Source organism: Aphelocoma coerulescens (genome assembly GCF_041296385.1).
Source record: "Aphelocoma coerulescens isolate FSJ_1873_10779 chromosome Z unlocalized genomic scaffold, UR_Acoe_1.0 ChrZ, whole genome shotgun sequence".
Classification (NCBI taxonomy): Eukaryota; Metazoa; Chordata; class Aves; order Passeriformes; family Corvidae; genus Aphelocoma; species Aphelocoma coerulescens.
The window spans coordinates 60,501,073-60,518,392 of record NW_027184085.1 but is presented as its reverse complement, the minus strand read 5'-3'; the positions used below and the strand labels follow the sequence as shown (position 1 = coordinate 60,518,392).

Below are 17,320 nucleotides of genomic sequence, written 5' to 3'. Positions count from 1 at the left end.
CCTCTCCCACTCACTACTTTCTTTCCTCTTTCAAGCTGGCTCCTGGCTTTAACTGGAGCTTTTGACAGAGAAGGGAATGACTGCATCTCATTTGCATTGGGATGTGGCTAGCCAAATGTCTGCAAGGAATGTCTTACAGGGAGCATGGAGCCTGGGCAAACATGTGTGAGGCTGCAGCTTCTGACTGTTTGAAACGGGCCTTCTTTGGGCTCGGCACCTGCAGGCCACTGCAGAGCGGTAGCCGCAGGCTGCTGCCAGAGCTCCAACGCAACAAAACTCTGGCAGCCCGAGAATCACCGCGCAGCTCTTCTGCGTGCTCTCCGACGTTAAGGTGCCAAAGAAACAGCAAGCAGGAAGGGAGGAGCTTTGCGTCGGGAGACAAGCCAACATCTCCCTGCCAGAAAGGGAGGTCAGGCTCCAAACCGAGGCAGAGCAAAGGTCAGCATGCACCTGCGTGCTCAAGAAGCAGCTGCGCACTGCAATACTCCTGGAAATTGATTTCCTTGGCTTCTTTTGTCCCCTGAATGTCATCAAAGCGGTTAGGGCTTTCAGAAGCAACAAAGATGCCAGCAGGAACAAGCACGCCTGCTTTTAGTCAAAGCCTCGGGGAGGAAAAGTCACGTTTGCTTGCATTTCTTGGGGGCCTGCTGGATCGGTGCGTTTTCGGAGTTAGCCCGGCATGCCTTGAGCACTGGCTTATGGACGGTAAGGATTTGTTCTCCTGCTTTACGGCTGAGGAGATCTTCCCAGGCTTTTCTTTGGCGTCAGCTGCACAGAAGGTTCGGTTGCTGGGCGTAGCTACGCCAACAGAGCCAGAGCGGCTGCTATTGTGACGTCAAGGGAGCCGTGCCGCGTCACAGTGCTGTCAGCGCAACGTTGTCCCGGTGCGCGCGAGGCCTCGTTGTCCAGAGCAGCTCTTCGGCTTGCTCGCTGCAGGAGGACCTTCGTGACCGAGGCGTTCTCAGCAGACGGCCTGCACCCCGAGAGGAGCCTTGGTGTTTTCCCCCGGGTGGCATTCAGTGTGCAAACCCGCACAGCACTGCTAGAATGATCGGGCAAGTCTGTGCCGCGGTTTGCACGCTTTTTTCTGTGGCATATTCGGGCTACTTCCTGACCCACCTGACTCGTAAGTAAAGGTTTATCCTGGCGGTAGCCACCACACGGCTTTTGCTTCACTTTGCTCTTGATGCTCGTTTGTAGTGATGAAGCTGATTTGGGAGCAAAGGTGCCATTAAGATGCCGCTCCTTTGCTAAAGCTCCTGCCAACAGCATCAGCTACAAAGGGGGTGTCTGCACTCGCTGGCGGGTGGAGAGTGTTTGCAACGTAACCTGCGGGGGTTGCGTTCCCTCCACAGGAGAGCGCGTGGCATTGGAGTCCGTCGTTTCCTCAGCTTGCTGCTTCAACCGAGACAACCTGCAAATTGCAGGCTGGGAGGGAGCCTGACAAGTACTTCTAAAAATTCCCCGGGAGTGAGGGAAATCCTGCCATTGGAGGCCTTGGCTCTCTGCTGTGACCCTTTACGGTGTGCCACGAGAGCGATTCCCTTGGCCATGAAGTGCAAGCTCCTAACCGGTTAGGGTTTGCTCCTGAAGCCAGGAGCTGTTCCTGGGCTGCTTTAGAAGAGAACCGCCCCAGCTATGGGGCCCTTTGTGGGAGCTTTCCTGGAGTATCATTTGCAGCAAATTGATGGGAATTAGTGCATGCAATTTATTTAAAAAAACCAACCAAAGCAAACAAAACAAAGATCCCAGAAAAGAGAGCTTGCAGGAAAGAGAAGAGGAAAAAGCTGCTTGAGCTGTTGGGCAGAACAGAAGCTCTGACTTAAAGAACACCTGGCATTTCTGTGACCGTGCTTCTGTTTCTTCAGCGACAAAAGTAGAGAGAGCCTAGTAGAGTGTCCTTGGTTGTTCTCTGGCTTGCCGTGGGAAAATCTTGTGTTGCTCCCGGAGGGATGTTGGGAAAGGAAAATGCTCTCTGTTGGGACTGACTTGTCCTGTGGGACTCCCCAGCACAGGCACTTCTCTAACGGCGTCTGGTTCCTTTTCCCTTGCTCGCTGCAGGTCACCTCACACGCGGATGGAGACCAGCCCGTCCTTTGGTGAGTGGCAAAGGAACCTGTGACGATGCTGGCGTGTAAGAATTGTGCAGCAAGCTGTGAGCTTGGCCTGCTGCGGTAGAGTGTAGAGTGCCAGCCTGGGAGGCGGCAAGAAAGCCCAAGTCGGTGTTGGCATCAGCAGTAGCGCAGGGAGCACCGGCTCTTTCCTAATTTTCCATTGAAGAGCCTTTCAAGAGATGAAAGGCAAGTGTGGCAGGCCAAAGGTGTCTTGCTGATTCTAGCCAGGGTGGAAGATCAAATGCACAGCAAGACGGAGCACCACCTAATTTGCCCACCTTAAGAGGGTGAATTTCACGACTCAGAATCCCACTTGTATCCAAGTTTATGATTTCCCCTTAGTCTGGGTGAAAAGAAACCAGCTTACAGAGCTGACAAGAAAGCAGCTCCTAAAGGACGGGCTGCTCCCTGTCCCTCTCGCTGCTGTCTGTCTGCAGGGCTCACCAGCAGGGTCAGCACCTCCTCCGGCTCCCTCTCTTGCTGAGGAAGATGCTGAAGAGGAGCAAAATGACAAGAAGCCTCCAGCTGTTGTCCATCCACGGCCTGAACGTGCAGAGCCAGTAAGTGGCACCTGGGGTTGGCACTGCCTTTGGTGCAGGGCCGAGCTTCAAGTTTCTGACGAGCCAGCCTTTGCCGCTCGTGCCTGAAGATGCTGGGGGCTGTGTGCCTGCCATGACGTAGTGCTGCTTCAGCCAGGCCAGGGACCCCTGGCAAAGGGCTTTTTTAAATTTTAAAATTTTAAATTTAAGCGCCATTTTGCTGGGACGCTGAGAGGGCCGGAGAATGTCTCTTGGGATCAGACGAGAGGCAGCCTTGTGCCTTTAAATTGTTGCCAGCACAGAAGTGAGCCCCTTGGTGCACGGTGTTGGCGCAGGCTCCCTGGGCTCAGCGCACAGAGCGGTCCAAAGACGCAGTTCACAGCCTCGCAGGATACTTAGGAGACACTGGCCCCTGGGAGGGACCAATTAGCTTCAGGCACAACGTAGACTCTGGCCTTCTGGTCAGACACTACCATGCCCACTCGAGGGTGACCTCATTGCCCAGGGGAACACAGCAGGAGGAAAGCAACAAGGCTCTGGGGCCCTGCTCCCATCTCTGTCTGTATCTTTGCAACCTTGTTGCAGTCGTCTTGCAGAAAATCGATAAAATGTAGCATGAAACCGGCCATGTGCTGCTGGGATCACAGCAGCCTTTGGGGTTTGCCCGTTGCCTTTGAGAAGGGGACATCCAAAAGCCCCCAGCCAAAGAGGCCCGGCGGCGGCTCACAGCCTTCCTTTTGCCGTGTGCTCTCCGGGGGGATCTGTGCCAGCCGCCTTTCTGACGAGCAATCCTTTCTTGTCCCAGCTCTTTCTTGACGCGCGCCCTGCCGTTCAACGTGCCGCTGCACCAGCACGGTCTGCAGCAGCCAGCACTCCCCCACGTGCCAGCACTTCGTCCCGCAGCCCAGCCCAGCAGCTGGAGATGAGAGAGGAGCAGAGCCTGAAGAGACTGAGTACGTCTGGTGTATTTCTGGTCTGCCAGAGCGGTGTGTTTTCTGCGTGTCTCTGTATTGGCTGCGCCACAAGTTCCTCCTGGGTTTAGTGTCACAGAGGCATTTAGGCCTCCCGACAAGAGCCTGTTGCTGTGCTTTGAGGCAGCAAGAGAGCGCTGGGCGTGTTCCCGCTGCCTCTGAGGGCAGCCGGCGCTGGCTTGCCTTTGCCTGGGCTGCCCTCTGTGCCAAAGACAAAAGCAGAGATTGTTTCTGTTGAGCAGAAGGCTGGCACCTAGCGGCTGGCTAGGCCCCAGGGAGCTCTCGGGCCCCAGCTAATTCTCTGGCTGCCGTTTTTACCACTGTTCTCACTCCTCCGCTCACCGGTGCCTGTTGTTCTCCTAAGTGGCCCTGCCGGTGATGGCGGGTGCCACTGCAGAGGCTGCGGAGGCCCTTCCTCCGCTCTGAGGGCCCAGTTCTTAAAGGCCCATCGTTCTGGCTTATCACATGAGCTGCTGTGCTTGAAAGCCGTGAAGTCCTTCTTGGAAAGGCCAGCTGCTGAAAGGTGGAGAAGATTGCCCTCCCGCTCGCTGTTCTCAGCGGCTGGAAGCCAAGTCACTGCAAAGGGCACAGAGCTCCCGACAGTGGGGCTGCATCTTGGATCGTCTGGGGAGCGGCATCTCCCTTTGAAAGGGAGCACCTTGCACTGCTTTTGTCTTTCAGGGAGCATTGTGAGTCTGGGCGAGCCGAGGAGGAAATACTCGGCGTTTGAAGAACTTGGACGCGGGTGAGTCTGACGCCTGCTCCTTATGCAAAACCGTGGGCCCGGTCTTTGGCCGCTGTTAGTGTCAAGCGTGAAGTCAGGCAAGCTGCGAACACGGTCAGACTCCAGCTTTACCTTCCTGCCACCTGTCAGGACTGCTCAGTCAGAGCAGTCACAAGGCATCATCAAAGACAACCTGGTGCTGGCGATGTCTGCCTCGCTTGCGGCAAGGAGCGGGACCCGGAAGATCTCTCGCCCCTGCCACGTTATGCCAGCCTAACAGAGCACCTTGTCACCCGAGAGCTGGCAGATAACACTTCTCAAAGGCAGAGTTTTCCAAGTTCTTCTTCTCCAGTTTTTCCACACGCGCGCGCGCGCGCACACGGACAGAGTCCCCCTTAGGCTGGGAACGGAACTAATCGGGCGTGTGCCTTGGAGATCTGTAGCAGCCCTTTGTGTTCACGTTGGGCCTCAGTTTTCTCCTGGGCACCCTGCACGGCAGAGGGCTGGTGGGCTGTTGTGCTATTGGCGGTGGAGACGCTGCAACCAGGCGTTTTCCAAATGCTCCAGGCAGCCCTGGGGAGATCTCCTGCCTAGGCTGGCTTTCAGTGCCGGGGACTAAAGGGCTTTTTCTGCTGCCGTTTTCTTCCTAGGGGTTTTGGAGCTGTTTATAAAGCCCTCGACGCCAGCACCGGACAACAGGTAAAGGGTCAACACCCCCAGCAGATTTTGCACCTCTGGAGCCTTTGGCCGCGGCTGCGAGCCTCGGCTGGAGCTTTGGGTGGCCGCTCCATCTCTGCGGCAGAGGCTGTTCCTCTGAAGCACAGACTAGGCTCAGCAGCCTGCAGACAGCATTTGGGACGGGCTTTGGTCCGTCTCCTAAGCTCTGCTGCCTAGTAAGAAGGCCCTTTGGCACAGCTTGGCTGCGTCATTGCACAAGCACTCGCTGCGTGTTGCTGGGGATCTCGTGCGACGAGCGGCTTCTCAAGTCAACCGTCTTCAATGTCCTTTTAGGTGGCCATCAAGAAAATGGCGCTTCAAGGGGAGATGTCCGAGGAGCTGGCTGTCAATGAAATCGTGGTCATGAGGGACAGTAGGAACCCCAATATTGTTACCTACTTGGACAGGTGGGGCTCTTCTCATGTCAGTGTTCCTTTAGGATCCTGCAAGCCCAAAGTGACCAACCCCTTTGGTCACTGGCAGGAAATGGAGCTGTTGAGGATTTCTCTCCTCCAGTGCGTGGGAGGAGGTTGCACTTGGTCTGCAATAACCTCTTCTGGCATATGCAGCTTGGCGAGCAGTTCCAACAAGCTGGGTCAGCCCCTCGGGTGACTGGGCTGTGCCCAGGTCCTCTCTCTCCATGCCGGGCTTTTCTTCTTTCAGCTACCTGGTCGATGGGGAGCTCTGGCTGGCGATGGAGTTCATGGACGGCGGCACGTTGTCTGATGTACTCGGGGCAGTGTACCTCGAGGAAGGACAGATAGGCGCCGTCTGTCGGGAGGTGAGGGATGCCGCTTGTGCTTCCCCTGGCCTGCGCAGGATGGCCCTTGTCAACTGCTGGTTAAGAACAGCAGAGTTTTCTTGCTCACGGCCTTGCTTTGCTTGTTGCTGTCACGACACGGAGAAGAAAGAGCATCTGAAGCCAACTGCCTGCCAGTGTCCCCGCACTTCCTAGGCTCTGTTCTCGCACTCTTACCTACTGCCGTTGTGCTCTGGCGCTCGTGCTCGCTCGCTCGCTCGCTCGCTCGCTCTGTCGCACTTGTTTCCTCTTGCCAGCTTTGCCTCTCGACGGTTGCCCGGAGCCTGTCTGTGTGTCCCGCATTCCTTGCCGCTCTAAGCCAGCATGCTGGTGGCAGAATTTCAAGCTAAGGGCAAAGGAGATGTCCTCAGCTTCAAAGGATAGCATTGCAGCCCAGATGGCGTTGGATTCTGGAACAGGTCTAACGTGCTGCTTCCTCCTCTGCTGCCACAAGGCTACCAAGAAAATCTTTGCCATGCCGCCCCCCAGCCAAAGGGCACGCGCTACGTACCGAAGGGAGGAGGGGCTGTTGGAAGCTCAGATGTGCCTTTGCTTGGAAAGATGGAACACCTGTAAGAGCGTTGAAGCAGCAAGCTCTTCCTCTTGACAGCACTAGGATGCTGCGCCCTGGCTCACAATTCCCTGAGAGAAAGCTGTCGCTCTCGTCGAGCCCGTTCCTTTCTTGCGGGATGACATCAGGTCCTGAACATTCACCCTTCCCTTTCTCCTCTCTCCTCTCTCAGTGCCTTCAAGGACTGCATTTCCTTCATTCCCGCCAAGTCATCCACAGAGACGTCAAAAGCGGCAACATTCTTGTGGGCACGGACGGATCTGTGAAATTGGGTGCGTATCCTTGGTGCGGCGCAGCGTTCCCGGGATGCGCTCTGGGGCTGCTTTGGGGTAACTGCCAGGTCCCCAGAAGCGCTGCTCGGCCAGCGCGCAAAACGTGAGGGCCTTTTTGAAGTGGCCAATGCCTTATTTCCCTGGCTACAGCCCCGCGGAAGCAGAGCACCGCTGCTTTTCCAGCTAGATTCACCGTGGCCTTGTCAGGCTTTGAGCGGGCAATTCTTTGGCTGGGTTTGCCACTCGTAGCTGGCTTTGACGGGGTTTGTTTTTCTCCGCAGCTGACTTTGGCCTCTGTGCTCAGCTCACCCCTGAGCGCAGCAAGTGCAGCTCCAGCGTCGGCACTCCCAGCTGGATGGCGCCGGAAGTCGTGAGAGGAGAAGCCTATGGCCCCAAAGTGGACATCTGGTCACTGGGGATCGTGGGGCTGGAAATGGTGGAAGGGGAAGCTCCTTACCAGAGGGAACCCCCTCCCAGGGTAAGGTGCAGCTTAAAAGTGCGCGTCTGTGCGGAGAGAGCTGTTGTGGCTAGGAAAGGAGCAGGAAGAGTGTCCTCTTCCATTTCTTGTAGGTCTTTGAACTGATAGAAAGGAACGGGGCCCCAAAACTGCAGAACCCCAGGCACCACTCGGCTCTCCTGCGCGACTTTCTCCGCTGCTGCCTGCAGACAAACGAGGACAGGCGCTGGTCTGCCCAGGAACTCCTGAAGGTAAGAAAAAGCAAAGCGGCAGAAAGCCCTGCGAGCTGTGGACGCCTGCATGAAGGGCTGAAGAGCGCTGTGGGCCACGTGGGCCTGGGCCAGACAGGTCCGGGACCGGAAGGCGGAGGGGCCGGTGGTGCCCTCGGTCCTCTTTGTGCGTCTTCCTGGTAGCAGAGGAATCCTGCTTGAGCCTGTTGGCCGTGACCTTGGGAAGTAACGGTTCCTTTTTGGTTTGGTTTTTCCTTTGGGCAGCATCCGTTTGTGACCTCAGGCGATCCTGCCTCCAGCCTGGCTGCTCTGGTCATCTCAGCCAAGCAAGTGCAGGAAGAGTGGGGAGGAGACGCTTGCGCCTGAGGAGGCCTTGGTGCCCCGCCAGCTCAGAGCAGTGAAGAGGGGATGCACCGCGTTTTAGGAGAAGATTCGGCCATCCCCTGAGTTTTATAATGAGCTATGCCGTAGTTAGGAAATGTATGGTTTTGAGATTTTCTTAGCTTAGCTGGTTTTCGTTAGGAAAGCTTCATTGATAGAGCATTGTTTAGCTAAGAGTAGAGTATCGTTGACGTAAGGAAGCTGAGAATTCGCCTTGAACTAGAAATGGACGAATCGTCACACTAATGATTAAGCTATGAGAGAAAAAGCTGGGACTCAGCAGAACTGGACCAGGTGTGAGCTGCCAGCCTGAACAAGTCACCAGGAGGACAGAATGACGAAGATGAAGAAGTAGCCAGAAGACGCTTGGTTTCAGCCCTTGGTTTCAGCAGGACTGCCAATAAAAACTGTAAAACCTCCAGAGCCCTGCAAGATTCCCTTCCTTGCCACGCTGTGCCTTAGCTGGACAGCGCCTTCGAAGCCGTGCGCTCCGGACGGGCTGTCCCGTTCATGGCTTTGCTCTGCTTCCCAGCGGCCCAAAGCTCTCCCCCCTCACAGAGGGGCCCTGTCCCGCCCCACGCGCCCCGTGGCGGCTGCTGCCCCGCCCGCCCTGCGGAGATGCTGCCCCTCCCCCCGCGCCCCCATGCCCTGGCGTCCCCCAGCACCAGCCGCCCCTCACGGCGGGGCAGGAGGAGGGACCAGGCCCCGCTTGTTCCCCTTTCCTGGCGGTCACGTGGCATCGAAGAGTCAAGGAGGGCTGAAACGGCACGTCTCCCAAACGTTTCCCTCTCGCTGGTGTCCTTTTGGGGCACCAAAGCGCTCTGCTCAAGGGAGTCGGAGGGCCTACGCTCGGCTTTCCCTGCTAAGGTGTCCTTCTTCCTTCTGTAAGCTCTACAATTGGCTGGTTGATGTGAGCCTTCTGGGAGATGGGGAAAATGAGACGCTTTCCAATTGGGGGAATTATCCTGGTATACGACTGCAGTTTTCCAGCAACAGAATTCCAAGCTGCAGCTGGGCCTTTCAGCCATTGCATGGATTTTCAACTGCCACCCGCAGCATCCAAAGTGTGGAGAGCCCAGCGTGAAGCTCCTCAAAGACACTGCGTTGTCCACCAGCAGAGCACGTGTCTGTGCTGAGTCACCAGAAAAGCAAGCTAAGCCCGGAGTCATTATTCCACGGGCAAGCAGAGGTGATTTCCAGAGGAGATGCGTGCACTCGTTTGCCTCTCCCACTCACTACTTTCTTTCCTCTTTCAAGCTGGCTCCTGGCTTTAACTGGAGCTTTTGACAGAGAAGGGAATGACTGCATCTCATTTGCATTGGGATGTGGCTAGCCAAATGTCTGCAAGGAATGTCTTACAGGGAGCATGGAGCCTGGGCAAACATGTGTGAGGCTGCAGCTTCTGACTGTTTGAAACGGGCCTTCTTTGGGCTCGGCACCTGCAGGCCACTGCAGAGCGGTAGCCGCAGGCTGCTGCCAGAGCTCCAACGCAACAAAACTCTGGCAGCCCGAGAATCACCGCGCAGCTCTTCTGCGTGCTCTCCGACGTTAAGGTGCCAAAGAAACAGCAAGCAGGAAGGGAGGAGCTTTGCGTCGGGAGACAAGCCAACATCTCCCTGCCAGAAAGGGAGGTCAGGCTCCAAACCGAGGCAGAGCAAAGGTCAGCATGCACCTGCGTGCTCAAGAAGCAGCTGCGCACTGCAATACTCCTGGAAATTGATTTCCTTGGCTTCTTTTGTCCCCTGAATGTCATCAAAGCGGTTAGGGCTTTCAGAAGCAACAAAGATGCCAGCAGGAACAAGCACGCCTGCTTTTAGTCAAAGCCTCGGGGAGGAAAAGTCACGTTTGCTTGCATTTCTTGGGGGCCTGCTGGATCGGTGCGTTTTCGGAGTTAGCCCGGCATGCCTTGAGCACTGGCTTATGGACGGTAAGGATTTGTTCTCCTGCTTTACGGCTGAGGAGATCTTCCCAGGCTTTTCTTTGGCGTCAGCTGCACAGAAGGTTCGGTTGCTGGGCGTAGCTACGCCAACAGAGCCAGAGCGGCTGCTATTGTGACGTCAAGGGAGCCGTGCCGCGTCACAGTGCTGTCAGCGCAACGTTGTCCCGGTGCGCGCGAGGCCTCGTTGTCCAGAGCAGCTCTTCGGCTTGCTCGCTGCAGGAGGACCTTCGTGACCGAGGCGTTCTCAGCAGACGGCCTGCACCCCGAGAGGAGCCTTGGTGTTTTCCCCCGGGTGGCATTCAGTGTGCAAACCCGCACAGCACTGCTAGAATGATCGGGCAAGTCTGTGCCGCGGTTTGCACGCTTTTTTCTGTGGCATATTCGGGCTACTTCCTGACCCACCTGACTCGTAAGTAAAGGTTTATCCTGGCGGTAGCCACCACACGGCTTTTGCTTCACTTTGCTCTTGATGCTCGTTTGTAGTGATGAAGCTGATTTGGGAGCAAAGGTGCCATTAAGATGCCGCTCCTTTGCTAAAGCTCCTGCCAACAGCATCAGCTACAAAGGGGGTGTCTGCACTCGCTGGCGGGTGGAGAGTGTTTGCAACGTAACCTGCGGGGGTTGCGTTCCCTCCACGGGAGAGCGCGTGGCATTGGAGTCCGTCGTTTCCTCAGCTTGCTGCTTCAACCGAGACAACCTGCAAATTGCAGGCTGGGAGGGAGCCTGACAAGTACTTCTAAAAATTCCCCGGGAGTGAGGGAAATCCTGCCATTGGAGGCCTTGGCTCTCTGCTGTGACCCTTTACGGTGTGCCACGAGAGCGATTCCCTTGGCCATGAAGTGCAAGCTCCTAACCGGTTAGGGTTTGCTCCTGAAGCCAGGAGCTGTTCCTGGGCTGCTTTAGAAGAGAACCGCCCCAGCTATGGGGCCCTTTGTGGGAGCTTTCCTGGAGTATCATTTGCAGCAAATTGATGGGAATTAGTGCATGCAATTTATTTAAAAAAACCAACCAAAGCAAACAAAACAAAGATCCCAGAAAAGAGAGCTTGCAGGAAAGAGAAGAGGAAAAAGCTGCTTGAGCTGTTGGGCAGAACAGAAGCTCTGACTTAAAGAACACCTGGCATTTCTGTGACCGTGCTTCTGTTTCTTCAGCGACAAAAGTAGAGAGAGCCTAGTAGAGTGTCCTTGGTTGTTCTCTGGCTTGCCGTGGGAAAATCTTGTGTTGCTCCCGGAGGGATGTTGGGAAAGGAAAATGCTCTCTGTTGGGACTGACTTGTCCTGTGGGACTCCCCAGCACAGGCACTTCTCTAACGGCGTCTGGTTCCTTTTCCCTTGCTCGCTGCAGGTCACCTCACACGCGGATGGAGACCAGCCCGTCCTTTGGTGAGTGGCAAAGGAACCTGTGACGATGCTGGCGTGTAAGAATTGTGCAGCAAGCTGTGAGCTTGGCCTGCTGCGGTAGAGTGTAGAGTGCCAGCCTGGGAGGCGGCAAGAAAGCCCAAGTCGGTGTTGGCATCAGCAGTAGCGCAGGGAGCACCGGCTCTTTCCTAATTTTCCATTGAAGAGCCTTTCAAGAGATGAAAGGCAAGTGTGGCAGGCCAAAGGTGTCTTGCTGATTCTAGCCAGGGTGGAAGATCAAATGCACAGCAAGACGGAGCACCACCTAATTTGCCCACCTTAAGAGGGTGAATTTCACGACTCAGAATCCCACTTGTATCCAAGTTTATGATTTCCCCTTAGTCTGGGTGAAAAGAAACCAGCTTACAGAGCTGACAAGAAAGCAGCTCCTAAAGGACGGGCTGCTCCCTGTCCCTCTCGCTGCTGTCTGTCTGCAGGGCTCACCAGCAGGGTCAGCACCTCCTCCGGCTCCCTCTCTTGCTGAGGAAGATGCTGAAGAGGAGCAAAATGACAAGAAGCCTCCAGCTGTTGTCCATCCACGGCCTGAACGTGCAGAGCCAGTAAGTGGCACCTGGGGTTGGCACTGCCTTTGGTGCAGGGCCGAGCTTCAAGTTTCTGACGAGCCAGCCTTTGCCGCTCGTGCCTGAAGATGCTGGGGGCTGTGTGCCTGCCATGACGTAGTGCTGCTTCAGCCAGGCCAGGGACCCCTGGCAAAGGGCTTTTTTAAATTTTAAAATTTTAAATTTAAGCGCCATTTTGCTGGGACGCTGAGAGGGCCGGAGAATGTCTCTTGGGATCAGACGAGAGGCAGCCTTGTGCCTTTAAATTGTTGCCAGCACAGAAGTGAGCCCCTTGGTGCACGGTGTTGGCGCAGGCTCCCTGGGCTCAGCGCACAGAGCGGTCCAAAGACGCAGTTCACAGCCTCGCAGGATACTTAGGAGACACTGGCCCCTGGGAGGGACCAATTAGCTTCAGGCACAACGTAGACTCTGGCCTTCTGGTCAGACACTACCATGCCCACTCGAGGGTGACCTCATTGCCCAGGGGAACACAGCAGGAGGAAAGCAACAAGGCTCTGGGGCCCTGCTCCCATCTCTGTCTGTATCTTTGCAACCTTGTTGCAGTCGTCTTGCAGAAAATCGATAAAATGTAGCATGAAACCGGCCATGTGCTGCTGGGATCACAGCAGCCTTTGGGGTTTGCCCGTTGCCTTTGAGAAGGGGACATCCAAAAGCCCCCAGCCAAAGAGGCCCGGCGGCGGCTCACAGCCTTCCTTTTGCCGTGTGCTCTCCGGGGGGATCTGTGCCAGCCGCCTTTCTGACGAGCAATCCTTTCTTGTCCCAGCTCTTTCTTGACGCGCGCCCTGCCGTTCAACGTGCCGCTGCACCAGCACGGTCTGCAGCAGCCAGCACTCCCCCACGTGCCAGCACTTCGTCCCGCAGCCCAGCCCAGCAGCTGGAGATGAGAGAGGAGCAGAGCCTGAAGAGACTGAGTACGTCTGGTGTATTTCTGGTCTGCCAGAGCGGTGTGTTTTCTGCGTGTCTCTGTATTGGCTGCGCCACAAGTTCCTCCTGGGTTTAGTGTCACAGAGGCATTTAGGCCTCCCGACAAGAGCCTGTTGCTGTGCTTTGAGGCAGCAAGAGAGCGCTGGGCGTGTTCCCGCTGCCTCTGAGGGCAGCCGGCGCTGGCTTGCCTTTGCCTGGGCTGCCCTCTGTGCCAAAGACAAAAGCAGAGATTGTTTCTGTTGAGCAGAAGGCTGGCACCTAGCGGCTGGCTAGGCCCCAGGGAGCTCTCGGGCCCCAGCTAATTCTCTGGCTGCCGTTTTTACCACTGTTCTCACTCCTCCGCTCACCGGTGCCTGTTGTTCTCCTAAGTGGCCCTGCCGGTGATGGCGGGTGCCACTGCAGAGGCTGCGGAGGCCCTTCCTCCGCTCTGAGGGCCCAGTTCTTAAAGGCCCATCGTTCTGGCTTATCACATGAGCTGCTGTGCTTGAAAGCCGTGAAGTCCTTCTTGGAAAGGCCAGCTGCTGAAAGGTGGAGAAGATTGCCCTCCCGCTCGCTGTTCTCAGCGGCTGGAAGCCAAGTCACTGCAAAGGGCACAGAGCTCCCGACAGTGGGGCTGCATCTTGGATCGTCTGGGGAGCGGCATCTCCCTTTGAAAGGGAGCACCTTGCACTGCTTTTGTCTTTCAGGGAGCATTGTGAGTCTGGGCGAGCCGAGGAGGAAATACTCGGCGTTTGAAGAACTTGGACGCGGGTGAGTCTGACGCCTGCTCCTTATGCAAAACCGTGGGCCCGGTCTTTGGCCGCTGTTAGTGTCAAGCGTGAAGTCAGGCAAGCTGCGAACACGGTCAGACTCCAGCTTTACCTTCCTGCCACCTGTCAGGACTGCTCAGTCAGAGCAGTCACAAGGCATCATCAAAGACAACCTGGTGCTGGCGATGTCTGCCTCGCTTGCGGCAAGGAGCGGGACCCGGAAGATCTCTCGCCCCTGCCACGTTATGCCAGCCTAACAGAGCACCTTGTCACCCGAGAGCTGGCAGATAACACTTCTCAAAGGCAGAGTTTTCCAAGTTCTTCTTCTCCAGTTTTTCCACACGCGCGCGCGCGCGCACACGGACAGAGTCCCCCTTAGGCTGGGAACGGAACTAATCGGGCGTGTGCCTTGGAGATCTGTAGCAGCCCTTTGTGTTCACGTTGGGCCTCAGTTTTCTCCTGGGCGCCCTGCACGGCAGAGGGCTGGTGGGCTGTTGTGCTATTGGCGGTGGAGACGCTGCAACCAGGCGTTTTCCAAATGCTCCAGGCAGCCCTGGGGAGATCTCCTGCCTAGGCTGGCTTTCAGTGCCGGGGACTAAAGGGCTTTTTCTGCTGCCGTTTTCTTCCTAGGGGTTTTGGAGCTGTTTATAAAGCCCTCGACGCCAGCACCGGACAACAGGTAAAGGGTCAACACCCCCAGCAGATTTTGCACCTCTGGAGCCTTTGGCCGCGGCTGCGAGCCTCGGCTGGAGCTTTGGGTGGCCGCTCCATCTCTGCGGCAGAGGCTGTTCCTCTGAAGCACAGACTAGGCTCAGCAGCCTGCAGACAGCATTTGGGACGGGCTTTGGTCCGTCTCCTAAGCTCTGCTGCCTAGTAAGAAGGCCCTTTGGCACAGCTTGGCTGCGTCATTGCACAAGCACTCGCTGCGTGTTGCTGGGGATCTCGTGCGACGAGCGGCTTCTCAAGTCAACCGTCTTCAATGTCCTTTTAGGTGGCCATCAAGAAAATGGCGCTTCAAGGGGAGATGTCCGAGGAGCTGGCTGTCAATGAAATCGTGGTCATGAGGGACAGTAGGAACCCCAATATTGTTACCTACTTGGACAGGTGGGGCTCTTCTCATGTCAGTGTTCCTTTAGGATCCTGCAAGCCCAAAGTGACCAACCCCTTTGGTCACTGGCAGGAAATGGAGCTGTTGAGGATTTCTCTCCTCCAGTGCGTGGGAGGAGGTTGCACTTGGTCTGCAATAACCTCTTCTGGCATATGCAGCTTGGCGAGCAGTTCCAACAAGCTGGGTCAGCCCCTCGGGTGACTGGGCTGTGCCCAGGTCCTCTCTCTCCATGCCGGGCTTTTCTTCTTTCAGCTACCTGGTCGATGGGGAGCTCTGGCTGGCGATGGAGTTCATGGACGGCGGCACGTTGTCTGATGTACTCGGGGCAGTGTACCTCGAGGAAGGACAGATAGGCGCCGTCTGTCGGGAGGTGAGGGATGCCGCTTGTGCTTCCCCTGGCCTGCGCAGGATGGCCCTTGTCAACTGCTGGTTAAGAACAGCAGAGTTTTCTTGCTCACGGCCTTGCTTTGCTTGTTGCTGTCACGACACGGAGAAGAAAGAGCATCTGAAGCCAACTGCCTGCCAGTGTCCCCGCACTTCCTAGGCTCTGTTCTCGCACTCTTACCTACTGCCGTTGTGCTCTGGCGCTCGTGCTCGCTCGCTCGCTCGCTCGCTCGCTCTGTCGCACTTGTTTCCTCTTGCCAGCTTTGCCTCTCGACGGTTGCCCGGAGCCTGTCTGTGTGTCCCACATTCCTTGCTGCTCTAAGCCAGCATGCTGGTGGCAGAATTTCAAGCTAAGGGCAAAGGAGATGTCCTCAGCTTCAAAGGATAGCATTGCAGCCCAGATGGCGTTGGATTCTGGAACAGGTCTAACGTGCTGCTTCCTCCTCTGCTGCCACAAGGCTACCAAGAAAATCTTTGCCATGCCGCCCCCCAGCCAAAGGGCACGCGCTACGTACCGAAGGGAGGAGGGGCTGTTGGAAGCTCAGATGTGCCTTTGCTTGGAAAGATGGAACACCCGTAAGAGCGTTGAAGCAGCAAGCTCTTCCTCTTGACAGCACTAGGATGCTGCGCCCTGGCTCACAATTCCCTGAGAGAAAGCTGTCGCTCTCGTCGAGCCCGTTCCTTTCTTGCGGGATGACATCAGGTCCTGAACATTCACCCTTCCCTTTCTCCTCTCTCCTCTCTCAGTGCCTTCAAGGACTGCATTTCCTTCATTCCCGCCAAGTCATCCACAGAGACGTCAAAAGCGGCAACATTCTTGTGGGCACGGACGGATCTGTGAAATTGGGTGCGTATCCTTGGTGCGGCGCAGCGTTCCCGGGATGCGCTCTGGGGCTGCTTTGGGGTAACTGCCAGGTCCCCAGAAGCGCTGCTCGGCCAGCGCGCAAAACGTGAGGGCCTTTTTGAAGTGGCGAATGCCTTATTTCCCTGGCTACAGCCCCGCGGAAGCAGAGCACCGCTGCTTTTCCAGCTAGATTCACCGTGGCCTTGTCAGGCTTTGAGCGGGCAATTCTTTGGCTGGGTTTGCCACTCGTAGCTGGCTTTGACGGGGTTTGTTTTTCTCCGCAGCTGACTTTGGCCTCTGTGCTCAGCTCACCCCTGAGCGCAGCAAGTGCAGCTCCAGCGTCGGCACTCCCAGCTGGATGGCGCCGGAAGTCGTGAGAGGAGAAGCCTATGGCCCCAAAGTGGACATCTGGTCACTGGGGATCGTGGGGCTGGAAATGGTGGAAGGGGAAGCTCCTTACCAGAGGGAACCCCCTCCCAGGGTAAGGTGCAGCTTAAAAGTGCGCGTCTGTGCGGAGAGAGCTGTTGTGGCTAGGAAAGGAGCAGGAAGAGTGTCCTCTTCCATTTCTTGTAGGTCTTTGAACTGATAGAAAGGAACGGGGCCCCAAAACTGCAGAACCCCAGGCACCACTCGGCTCTCCTGCGCGACTTTCTCCGCTGCTGCCTGCAGACAAACGAGGACAGGCGCTGGTCTGCCCAGGAACTCCTGAAGGTAAGAAAAAGCAAAGCGGCAGAAAGCCCTGCGAGCTGTGGACGCCTGCATGAAGGGCTGAAGAGCGCTGTGGGCCACGTGGGCCTGGGCCAGACAGGTCCGGGACCGGAAGGCGGAGGGGCCGGTGGTGCCCTCGGTCCTCTTTGTGCGTCTTCCTGGTAGCAGAGGAATCCTGCTTGAGCCTGTTGGCCGTGACCTTGGGAAGTAACGGTTCCTTTTTGGTTTGGTTTTTCCTTTGGGCAGCATCCGTTTGTGACCTCAGGCGATCCTGCCTCCAGCCTGGCTGCTCTGGTCATCTCAGCCAAGCAAGTGCAGGAAGAGTGGGGAGGAGACGCTTGCGCCTGAGGAGGCCTTGGTGCCCCGCCAGCTCAGAGCAGTGAAGAGGGGATGCACCGCGTTTTAGGAGAAGATTCGGCCATCCCCTGAGTTTTATAATGAGCTATGCCGTAGTTAGGAAATGTATGGTTTTGAGATTTTCTTAGCTTAGCTGGTTTTCATTAGGAAAGCTTCATTGATAGAGCATTGTTTAGCTAAGAGTAGAGTATCGTTGACGTAAGGAAGCTGAGAATTCGCCTTGAACTAGAAATGGACGAATCGTCACACTAATGATTAAGCTATGAGAGAAAAAGCTGGGACTCAGCAGAACTGGACCAGGTGTGAGCTGCCAGCCTGAACAAGTCACCAGGAGGACAGAATGACGAAGATGAAGAAGTAGCCAGAAGACGCTTGGTTTCAGCCCTTGGTTTCAGCAGGACTGCCAATAAAAACTGTAAAACCTCCAGAGCCCTGCAAGATTCCCTTCCTTGCCACGCTGTGCCTTAGCTGGACAGCGCCTTCGAAGCCGTGCGCTCCGGACGGGCTGTCCCGTTCATGGCTTTGCTCTGCTTCCCAGCGGCCCAAAGCTCTCC

At 56.3% G+C, this 17,320-nt stretch overlaps 2 protein-coding genes across 2 annotated transcripts; both read left to right on the top strand.

The window, feature by feature from the left end:
* Positions 1–1,047: 1,047 nt before the first annotated feature.
* LOC138103767 (serine/threonine-protein kinase PAK 3-like) lies at positions 1,048–7,760 on the top strand. The gene is made up of 12 exons (XM_069002327.1): positions 1,048–1,126; positions 2,062–2,099; positions 2,552–2,674; positions 3,459–3,606; positions 4,306–4,369; positions 4,999–5,047; positions 5,360–5,472; positions 5,729–5,846; positions 6,608–6,707; positions 6,989–7,185; positions 7,278–7,415; positions 7,659–7,760. Exons 1-12 carry the CDS (start codon positions 1,048–1,050, stop codon positions 7,758–7,760), a joined length of 1,269 nt encoding a protein of 422 aa, XP_068858428.1.
* Positions 7,761–10,044: 2,284 nt separating this feature from the next.
* On the top strand, positions 10,045–16,757 carry LOC138103766 (serine/threonine-protein kinase PAK 3-like). Its single transcript, XM_069002326.1, has 12 exons — positions 10,045–10,123; positions 11,059–11,096; positions 11,549–11,671; positions 12,456–12,603; positions 13,303–13,366; positions 13,996–14,044; positions 14,357–14,469; positions 14,726–14,843; positions 15,605–15,704; positions 15,986–16,182; positions 16,275–16,412; positions 16,656–16,757. Exons 1-12 carry the CDS (start codon positions 10,045–10,047, stop codon positions 16,755–16,757), a joined length of 1,269 nt encoding a protein of 422 aa, XP_068858427.1.
* Positions 16,758–17,320: the final 563 nt, after the last annotated feature.

Coding starts and splice junctions, on each gene's coding strand:
- LOC138103767 (XM_069002327.1), top strand. CDS start 1,048: ATGATCGGGCAAGTCTGTGCCGCGGTTTGCACGCTTTTTTCTGTGGCA. Junction 2,100..2,551: donor GGAGACCAGCCCGTCCTTTG/GTGAGTGGCAAA, acceptor GTCTGTCTGCAG/GGCTCACCAGCAGGGTCAGC. Junction 5,048..5,359: donor ACGCCAGCACCGGACAACAG/GTAAAGGGTCAA, acceptor ATGTCCTTTTAG/GTGGCCATCAAGAAAATGGC.
- LOC138103766 (XM_069002326.1), top strand. CDS start 10,045: ATGATCGGGCAAGTCTGTGCCGCGGTTTGCACGCTTTTTTCTGTGGCA. Junction 12,604..13,302: donor GCAGAGCCTGAAGAGACTGA/GTACGTCTGGTG, acceptor TTTGTCTTTCAG/GGAGCATTGTGAGTCTGGGC. Junction 14,470..14,725: donor ATTGTTACCTACTTGGACAG/GTGGGGCTCTTC, acceptor TTCTTCTTTCAG/CTACCTGGTCGATGGGGAGC.